The sequence below is a fragment of the Macrotis lagotis genome, chromosome 4, assembly GCF_037893015.1.
Source record: "Macrotis lagotis isolate mMagLag1 chromosome 4, bilby.v1.9.chrom.fasta, whole genome shotgun sequence".
Classification (NCBI taxonomy): Eukaryota; Metazoa; Chordata; class Mammalia; order Peramelemorphia; family Peramelidae; genus Macrotis; species Macrotis lagotis.
Genome location: NC_133661.1, coordinates 140,075,739 through 140,086,520, shown reverse-complemented (window position 1 = coordinate 140,086,520; position 10,782 = coordinate 140,075,739). Strand labels below are relative to the sequence as shown.

Here is a 10,782-nt window from a genome sequence, read left to right as displayed (position 1 = left end):
TTAAGGTACTATTTTTCTTTGTATTTGCTAATATTCATAGAACCATATTATATTTTAATATATTCCAAATAACAAATAGAAAATTCATTTATAATATGCTTTATTACAAATGTATAAAACAAAGAAATGGATATCAGAATAAGATATGGATCTTGAAATTGTGTTCCTTTTTAGCCTTAAATCTACATTTTTTTCTTGTTTTTGTTTTTCTCCTGTAAGTTTGGTTGATCTTAAGTAAATGCAAGGACAAATCTGCCAAATAGTTGCAAAAGAAACCAAGAGGACAAAAGTAGATTTATAGCTGGAAAGTTATGACTAACTTTTTCAATATCAAAAGCTATTGTTCTTAAAAAATAAAGGATTTCTTGGACCCCTTTTATAACTCCCACGATATGCTACTTTAAAAACTTTTCATATTCATTCTAGAAATTTTTACTGTGTATCTACTATCTTCATACAGTTTACCTAAGAGCTATGGGGTTACAAAATAAATATTAGGCACAAGCCCTCATTTCAGGAGCTTATGGTGCAATTGAGACATACACAAAACATTTCAATAGTAGTACAATAGGGTATTTAAGGAACTACAAAGGTCAGAGTAGGAAAAGATTAGCAGTCCAAAATTCTCAGAAGAAAAAAAAAAGCATTAATTCATTTACAAAATAAATTTGAAGGATGGGTAGAATTTAGTGAAAAGGAGAGGAAGATGGAGGGTATTTTAGATTGGGTGATGGAAAGGGAAGTGGTGGCAGGATAGGGTCAGAAGGAAGAAGAAAGATTGTGAGCAAAAATGTGTCTTGGTGATATTAAAGACTTGACTGCCTGGAGTAGAGAGTTTTTTATGTTGTGAATTAGTGAGCAAGACTCAGGCTGTGAAGAGTATTTAATGCTAGTTGAATTGAAGTTCTGGGACTTTATCCTGTAAGGCTATAGAATCCTGTGTAAGGCTGGTGTTTTGGTTTAGGGTGGGGTTTTGGTTTTGATTGTTTTTTTGGGACATTGTTAGGGTTTTTTGTTTTTGAGGAATTATATTGACATGCCAATCAAAGTACCAAAAAATTACTTTATAAAAGTAGGAAAAAAAATAACAAAATTCATATGAAAGAACAAGAGGTCAAGAATATCTAGAGAATTAATGAAAAAAATGCAAAGAAGATTGCCTAGTTATACCAGATCTTGAACTATAACTATATTATAAAGAGGCAGTCATCAAAACTTTTTGGTACTGGTTAGAAAGAGTGGTGAATCAGTGGATAGGATTAGGCACACAGGACATACAATAGTAAATAACTATAGTAATCAATTGTTTGATAAACCCAAAGACTCCAATTTATACAATAAGAACACCATATTTGGGAAATATGGGAAAACTGAAAAATAAAACAGAAACTAAATATAGATCAGCATATAACACCTTATATCAAGATAAAGTTGAAATGGGTACATGATTTAGACATAAGTCAATTAGGAGAGTAAGAAATATTTTACCTTTCAAATCTATGGAGAGCAAGAATTTGTGATCAATTGAGATGAGAAAATTATGAACTGCAAAAATGAATAATTTTGATTATATTAAAAAGATTTTGAAAAAACAAAACAATTGTAACCAAAATTAGAAGAAAAATCAGAAAACTGGGAAACAATTTTTACAACTATTGTTTCTAATAAAGACCTCACTTTAAAAAGAAAGAACTAAGTCAAGTTTATAAGGATTCAAGTCGTTCCCCACTTGATAAATGGTCAAAGAATATGAACACCCATTTTTCAGAAGGAAAAATTAAAACCTCTTTAATTTCTGCTTTATTATTTTATACCTCTTTAAATAGATTAATGTCCAGATCAGAAAGTTTAAAACTAAATTTGTCAATCATTTCCCAGATATATAGTCACATGAGAATGCTATAAATCAGTATTGATTAGAGAAATGCAAATTGAAACAACTCTTGATTTCCCGCCTCATGGCTATCAAACTTGGCTATTATGACAGGAAAAGAAAATGATAAAAATTGCTGAGGTTGTGGGAAAACTGAGACAAACGCGAATTTCCCTAATCATTTGCAGTGATCCAAGTATTTTAGAGATAAATTTGGGACTATGCCCAAAGTATTCATACCCTTTGATCTATCAATGCCAGTACTAGGTCTTTATCCGAAAGAGATCATAAAAAGAAGAAAGTACAAAAATATTTAAATACAAAAATATTTAAGTACAAAGTACAAAGAAGTACAAAAATATTTAAGCAGCTCTCTTTTTGTAATGGTGAAGAATTGAAAATTGAGGGGATGTCCATCAATTGGGGAATGGTTGAACAAGTTGTGATATTTGAACACAATGGAATATTATTTTATAAGAAACAATGAACAGGCAGATTTCAGAAAAACCTGGAAAGACTTAACGTGAACTGATGCTGTGTGAAGTAAGCAGAACCATTGTACACATTGTACTCCTTAACAGCAACATTGTGTGATGATCAACCATTATGGACTTAGTTCTTCTCAGCAATACAGTGATCAAAAACAATTCTTAAAGACTTAAAGATCCATCTACATCTAGAGAAAGAACTATAATGTCTGAATGCAGATCGAAACATACCATTTTCACTTTTAAACTTTTTTTTGTGGTTTATTCCTTTTGTTCTAGTTCTTTCACAACATGACTAATGGGAATTTTTCAAATTTTATTATCCATGCATACTCTATGTCAGATTGCTTGCTGGGGGAGAAAAGGGAAGGAGGAAGAAAAAAATTTGGAACTCAAAAATTTTCCAAAAATGAATGTTGAAAACTATGGGTTTTGGAACTGAAAAAAAAAAGTGCAATTAAGATAAAATAGCAAATTAAAGCTACAATAATACATTTTTTTTTTAAAAAAGGGGATTAAAGCTGTACACAATTTTCTGCTAAATTTCTGTCATTAAAATAAAGAATTACATATGATAGATAGCAGTTTCAAAATTTAACTGACAGAAGTATACAGGATGAATTGAAAAGGAAAGCCTAGAAACAAGGAGAGACCTATAACAAATTATTGTAGCTATAGAAAATGACAGGTTGACATTTGATCTTCTAAATACCTACATGTTTCAATGTTTAAAGAGCAGATGCCTTTAATAGACTCTTGGTTGAATAAAATAAATCTTGTTGGATTTTTTTTAATTTTAAAAGCTTTTTACTGGTTTACAATGGAAATAAAACAAGTTTATTTTCATTTTTTTTAATAATGACACTTGTATCAAGAAACAGACAAAAATGCAAATTATTTAGTGGAAATTATTATACCTTTATATTTAACATAAAATTCATTCTTCCTTTCCTTTAGCATTACAATATCAGTTTTTTTGGTGCAATATAATGATATTGATGATATCTCAATAAAGAAGCTGTCACACTTCATGAAGACCAATTCCATGACCAGGTACTTTTATTCAAACTGTAGAATAATACTCAATCAGAGCCAACTAAAGGAAAAATTTTGAAATAATGGGTTCTTGTCTTCAGATCTTGAACCTCCTAATTCATTTGTCCCTTTACTCACTTTTCCCCCCTCTGCCTGCCTTCCCTCCACTCCTGTAGGTACCATCATCCCTTTGTTAAAACCTGCTCTGGAGAAAGTCTTAGGACTATTCACACCAAATTGATAACATCCTTAATTACTTGCTCCAAAAGACCTTTAAAGCCTTAAAGTAAGGTAATTAAACTCCGATTTTGAAATTTCCAGGCACTCAGTTAGTCTGAATCATACCTTTCCTTCCCTCTTTTTCGCTTTGCAAATCCAGTTATACCTCCACAACCTTTTGTATTTGATGGCCACCACCCTAAATTAGTTCCTAATAACCTTTTATTTATAGTATGCATTCCTAATTGGCATCCCCCCCATACATATCTCCTGCTAAATTAATACTCCCAAAGCATTGGCCACATCATTCCCCTACTGAAGAAATTTCCTATTGAACCTAGAATAAAATAAAGAAATTTTATGTTTGGTCTTCCGTAGTCTGACTCTCAACTCTCTTTCTAGACCCACTTACCTTGCTTCATCCCAGGAACTTTCTCCACCCATGGCATTCCATCTGTTGCCCTCTGTGCCTTTGGTCTCTGTCTCTACCTCTTGGAAACTAGCTTTCCTCAAGTTTTAGTTCCCGTGTTGTCACCTCCTGCAGGAATCATTTCTTTGGTTTTTTAGTATTAGGACTCTTCTCTCAATTACTTTGTATTTGTGTTGTCTAAATTTGTTTTTACTTCTTTGTTTATTTTCCCTTCTCTATATCACCAATAGAATGTTAGCTCCTTGAGGACAAAGATCATCTCCAACGCCCGAAACAATGGCTAACACAGATATATTTGATGCTTAATATATGCTTGTTGAGTTGAATTGAATGGAAGCCCTGTGGCCACTTGGTGATATCCTTTTTCCCTTGATAGAGGGTCTTTTCCTGGTCTTCCTTTGCCTTCTGGTCACTTCCATGAAATCTAACAAAAATGAGAGGGCAGTTGTATTTTAATATCTTTTTTATTCTTGGATTGTGTGTTTTTAATGTTTATTAAAGTCATTTATTTTTCTTGGATTTTATACTTTATGAATTGCTGTTGCACTTAAGCCAGATTTGGTCTGAGTTCCCAATATACCTCATGGAAGTTAAGTGATTTTATTAAGGGCAAAGCTAAAATTCATATCCCTCTCTAAACATAGACCTACTTGTCCTGCCACCTAGGCCATGTTTGTCTATTGGGGGGGGGGGGCGTGTCAGAAGATTTCCTGAAATTCAGATACAGCTTTTCAAAATATTCCCTGGGGAGGTAGAGGCTGACTCATTTCCCTGATCCCATACATCCAAGTGCTTACCTAGTCCTATATATTCCTTCTTCATATGATCTTTTGCAGTTTAATTTGATTCAGCAGAAATTTATTAAGCCCCTATTCTGTGATAGCACTTAGAGTCAGAAAACACAGGAGGCAGCATGGTAGAGAAGAAAGAGCCCTACCTGGAAGAAAGAAGGGTTGGAGTCACATGCTGCTTCTAATGCTTTCTGCTTGTCTGGCCTTGGGAACTTACTTGCAAAATATGAGCCTAGGGATTACATAGATTGTCTGTGGGGTCTTCCAACCCTAGAAATACCAGAAAAACCTGAGTTCTGTTCTAGCTAGGTGACCGTAGAGAACTCAAATTGAAATTCTCAGGATTTTGGTTCCTTCATCTATAACATTAGGAGGTCGGACTAGATGACCTATAAAGTGCCTTCCAGTTTAATCTAGCAATTCTCACTATTTCTCTGCTATTTTAGCAGCTTTGATACCCTGGAAATGCTGCTTACTCTGAGGCCCTTCTGCTTGATGAGGCCTTAGCTCAGACCACTATTCATGAGTGGATGGGTGGTCATGCTCCATTCACTCTTCAGACATCCAACTTTCCAGCTCCCCTTTACATGTTATTTCTCCACCCCCCCCACCTCCATTAGAATATAACTTTCACGGGGAATAAAGACATGTATTTTTATCCACAGGGCATAGCACAATACCTGGTACAAAGAAGCAGATAATAAATAAACTATCTTTCTCTCTTTTTCTAAAACTGTGCTCTATCTCTACTCCCATCTTCATATAAAATTGTTTATCCTTCAAAAACCCAGTAAAATGCTACATAGTGCATAAAATATTCCCATTAGTGAAAAATGATCTCTCCCTCCCCTGAACTCCTTCCTATATTTCCCTATTAGTCCCATTTTTGTGGCACTTTGTATTATATTCAATTGAGGCTAGATTATAAAGGATCTTAAATATAAGGCTAGATTGTTTGGACGTTATTTCAGGGTCAACAATATACCCTTGAAGGTTTTTATTTAAGAGGTGACAGGATTCATGTAAGAAAAAACTCCCTAACATAACTGTCCAAAAATAGACTCTTTTGGGAAAGAATAGGTTGTTTTTCACTAAAGGTTTTCAAGGAAAGGTTGAAGGACAATGTATTGAGTATATTTAAAAATTCTTTTTTTTTTAGTTTTTTCAAGGCAATGGGATTAAGTGACTTGTCCAAAGTCACACAGCTAGCTAATTATTATGTGTCTGAGTCTGGATTTGAAATCAGGTCCTCTTGAGTCCAGGGCCAGTGCTTTATCCACTGACCAGCTAGCAGCCACTTATTGAGTATATTATATTCTAAATCTTTAATCATAGATTTAAGACTGGAGGGAACTATGAAGTTTATCTCATAAAATTCATGAAGAATGTGAGACTCTGAGAGATTAAGTAATTTGCTCAAGATTGCATAGGCGAAAGGGGCCAAAATTAGGTTCTTCTGACCACAAATTCAGTTTCTGTCTAATCTACCATGCTGCTTTTGAAGTTAATTATTTATCAGGTTCCTGTTGCATTAGATGACTTCCCAGGTCTCTTCTAATTCTGGAATTCTGCGATTCAGTATCAGATTCGTATCTCTCTCCCTTAGTAATTTATTAAGTGCTTTGATGGTAGGAATCGTGTATTTTATTGATCTTTGTATCTCTTATACAGTTTCATGAACATAGTTGGTGATCAACAAATATTAGTTGAATAAATGAAGAATGTGTATTGGCCACATTATTCATAGTTGTTAAGATAAAAATGAAGTCGACAGTTTGACAATCATAGAAGCCATAGCTTGTATGACACTAAAAATTCTAAAAGGTAAAACAAACTTGGAAAAATATTTTAATAATTTGAAAAAGTTTTTTTGATTAAACCAATAAGGTGAGATTGGAGATGTTGTAACTAAATCAAGACCATCAGGAAACTGGGTAATTAGAATCTGTATTATATTACCTGTCTTAGTGAAATTTGTATATGCTCTACTCATTTTTTTTTTACAAGGTAATGCTGGAAGTCACATAGCTAATAAATAGCAAGTGTCTGAAGTCAAATTTGAACTCAGGTTCTCCAGGGTCAGTTCTCTATCCACTGAACCACCTAACTGCCACTATATGCTCTACTCTTAAAATGTTAAAAAGTAATTGAATATTTATAAAAGTAACTTGGTGATTTTTATGACTTTGAATGTTTTTGTAATGTTCGTTTAGAAGATAGACAACAAAAAATGCAAGAGGATCAAGAAACTCAAATTTCCAGTCATCTAACTGAAATCACTGATACTTTCCATCTAAGACCTACACAGATTCAAGATGAACTGTCTAATAATCCTGTTACAGCCTCCTGAACAGAAACTTCTGGAGTGTGAACAAAAAGCAAAGTTTCTTTTTAACACTCATCAAGTAAGATAACTCTTTCATAAATATTATCTTTAATGAAGTACCTGCTTTCTCCTTTCAAGTTGCATTGGCCTGACAGTCACAAGGGATTACTTAAGGGAATCTAGGATAATAATAATAGCTAAGATTTATGTAAGTGCTTTAAGGTTTGAAAAGCATTTTACATATTATAATTTGACCACTGCAATAATCTTGTAAAGTTGATGCTATTATTCCTCTTGTACCAATGAAATAACAGATGCTCAGAAAGTTTGAGTGATTTGTCTAAAATCTTATTACAGTGTTACAGCTGAGATTTCAATCAAAATTTTCCTGCCTCCAAATCAGTGTTCTTTTCCACACTTGCCTCCATATTCATTAATGATACCTTTTAACTTTTATTATTATTAATTCTTAATCTGTGATTGCTTTTACCCAGTTGGTATAAAAGCCCCTAGAACTAATAGAAAAATTGGAGTTGTATCAGAAAACAAACCTGGGAGCACAACCAGGGTAAAGTCTATGTCTTTGTTAAGTTTCTCATGTAAGAAGCATGACTAGAATCCCTGGATCCTAATGTGTAGACCAATATTGTCGCTGTTCTCATGCTTTTAGAAACCTATATTAGAGACACTATAAAGATAAATTTAAACACTGTAAGAAATATTTGAACTATTTTATTACTTAGTACCCCCCTAAATGCTTGTTCTAGACTTCCTTTACTATATACTTTTACTAGCTACCCTTTGCTGTAGCCTGCTACTATTCTAGAAAACTCCAGACATGATTCCAATTTTTCTTCACCACAGGGTAAAAGTTTTGGAAAAATTCTACAGACACATATATCTATCTATCTATCTATCTATCTATCTATATATATATATATATATATATCTGTTATTTTTGTTTTGGTTTTTTTTAGGTTTTTACAAGGCAAACGGGGTTAAGTGGCTTGCCCAAAGGCCACACAGCTAGGTAATTATTAAGTGTGTGAGACCGGATTTGAACCCAGGTACCCCTGACTCCAGGGTCGGTGCTCTATCCACTGTGCCACCTAGTCGCCCACATCTCTGTTATTTTTTGCTAAACTTTCCAGTCCTATCAATAACCTTTCTGATCTTAATAGTTACATGGAATATTGGACTGGTTTGGTACATAGGAACAATTTAGATTCAAGGCAAAACTTTGGACACAGATCTTGGATGCTATATTGGAACTATGGGTATTCTTGATAATACACTAAGCTGAGTTTAAGTCCTTACTTTAATATTGTCTATCTAATCTTAGGCAATTTATTTGACCTCTTTGGGTTTTAGTTTCTTCATGTGTACCTTCAGACCCATTATCTCCTTAAGGTGTCTGGAAAATAAAAAGCATCTCCTTCTCCTTAGATTAGAATATTGATTATTGGTTCTGCTGTATCAAAGGCTCTAAGTCTGAATTATTTTAATTTAATTGTTCTTCATTATAATTGGCCATTCCTAAATCTTAAAAAGATAATTGATGGGGCGGCTAGGTGGCACAGTGGATAGAGCACCAGCCCTGGAGTCAGGGGTACCTGGGTTCAAATTCGGTCTCAGACACTTAATAATTACCTAGCTGTGTGGCCTTGGTCAAGCCACTTTAACCCCATTTGCCTTGCAAAAACATAAAAAAAAAAGATAATTGATGTTACTGATAGACAGCTATAAAAATCTCTATAACCAAATAACTATAAGTGTGACATTGAAATCAGAAAAATGATAAAGAAAAACAAGAACTGAGGTGGTAGCTAAATTTCAGAAGTGATTATTCCTTATTAATTACTATATTTTTATTCTTTTTCATATTTTTAGCCTGTTTTCTTAGAAATGTCTCACAGTGGTCTGTTTTAGAAAATGTTTAGAGAAAAATTTTAAAAAGTTCACTTTTACACAGGTTATAGTAATTGGGGTGTTTGTAACAACAAGGGAATTCTTAAATCAAATATAGTCTCATTTTTTTTATTTTATTTGCACCCCACTACAGTATGACTTTTCTATACCTACCAGTTTCCTCTAATTTGAAACCATATCTATTTGATATGGATAAGTAAACTAAGGAAGCCAATTGTAACTCTCCTCTATTGTAAAAACTCCAATATCATGAGATTTTCTTAACTCAGGATTCATAGTTCATCCCACCACAATGTCTGTGGAAAATATTTCAGGGATTTATGAACTTGAATGGGAAAAAAACTAAAACTTGATTTCAATTTAATAGGTTTCCTTAATCCTATGTAATTTATGTATTTAAAAATATTATTCCGATTAGCAGTCCATAGGGTTCTCCAGAGTGAAAAAGTGTCCATGATACAAAAAAGGTTAAGGCCAAATTAAACAAGAACAGCCAAACTGAAGGGAAGTTTCTAAAGTTTAGGTTCTTTAAATGGCTAAATAGATAGCTAAGTCTATATCCATATAGATATAAATATGGATAGATAGATAGATAGATAGATAGATAGATAGATAGATAGATAGATTTATATATCTTTCATATGTATTTCTTCTCTAATAGTATAAACAAGCTATAAAAGCACTGGTGCGTGGTGTGGCACTAACACGAATTTGTTATGGAGACCATCATTGGAAACTAGCAGAAGCACATATTAATTTGGCTCAAGGATACTTACAGCTGAAAGGTGAGCTCTTTACAGATGGATGATTAACCAGTTTCTGTCCTTTCTACTAAATTATTGATTTGAACATACCTAAGTGAATATGGATTTTTGGTTTATCTCAAATTTAAATGTTGGCTTTTCTCTTGGCACACATTGAGATGACATTTATTTCAAAGGAAATTTGAGGAGTCTATGAAGACTGAGAAATAATGAGGTAAAATGTTCAGCTGTAGTTATTTTATTCCTTAGTCTTTAAAATAAGATTCTGAAGGAAATAAGTTTATTGTGTATGATGTGAGTTTTAATATGACTTCAATTCCTCTTATATTCATCACAATACATTAACAACTAATTATGAATTTTCTTGTATTATTTTCTAACTTCCATATTCTTACCTCTTTTAACTAGATAATAAACTCCTTGAGAGCAGGAGCAGTATTTTACATTTTTGGTATCTACCACTGAACTAGCATAAAACTAGGCACATAATTGGTTCTCTTTAAAAAACTTTTTTTGCTTGACTGAAGTATGAATTATACAAAATTTACAACAGTTAAAGGTCTATAAGAATCACTATAATAATAATAATGTTGATTTTTTTGACTTCTGAAAAATACTCTTCTTATATTCTAGATATGGGTATACAATTAACTTCATGTTTTGACAGCCTTCTGGAGACTAGAGGTATAATTGTGTGTAATTAAGAACATAAAGCTCAGAGAGCATTGAAGCATGACTCTTTAATAGAAACCATGGCTATTTCTCTTGATTTTAATGGGGTTCTTTAATGTCATCTTCATAAAATTGTCACTATAATATTGTAAAATTAGTCAGCAGAAGAAACTTGAAATATATAAATTCCAAGCATTTAGTCGTAGTATTTTTGCTGCTAGTCTGTACCACATCTGTCTCTTAGCACATGAGAAA

At 33.0% G+C, this 10,782-nt stretch overlaps 1 protein-coding gene across 3 annotated transcripts in view; it reads left to right on the top strand.

Moving 5' to 3' along the window:
- Nucleotides 1-7,055: 7,055 nt before the first annotated feature.
- TTC23 (tetratricopeptide repeat domain 23) overlaps nucleotides 7,056-10,782 on the top strand; it is a 106,074-nt gene continuing 102,347 nt past the window's right edge. For 2 of the 3 annotated variants that reach the window (XM_074234186.1, XM_074234185.1), the window contains exons 1-2: nucleotides 7,056-7,241; nucleotides 9,753-9,876. In XM_074234186.1, coding sequence (XP_074090287.1) covers nucleotides 7,152-7,241; nucleotides 9,753-9,876 — 214 coding nt within the window. In that variant the 5' untranslated portion in view covers nucleotides 7,056-7,151. The other variant, XM_074234187.1, reaches the window with a different exon arrangement.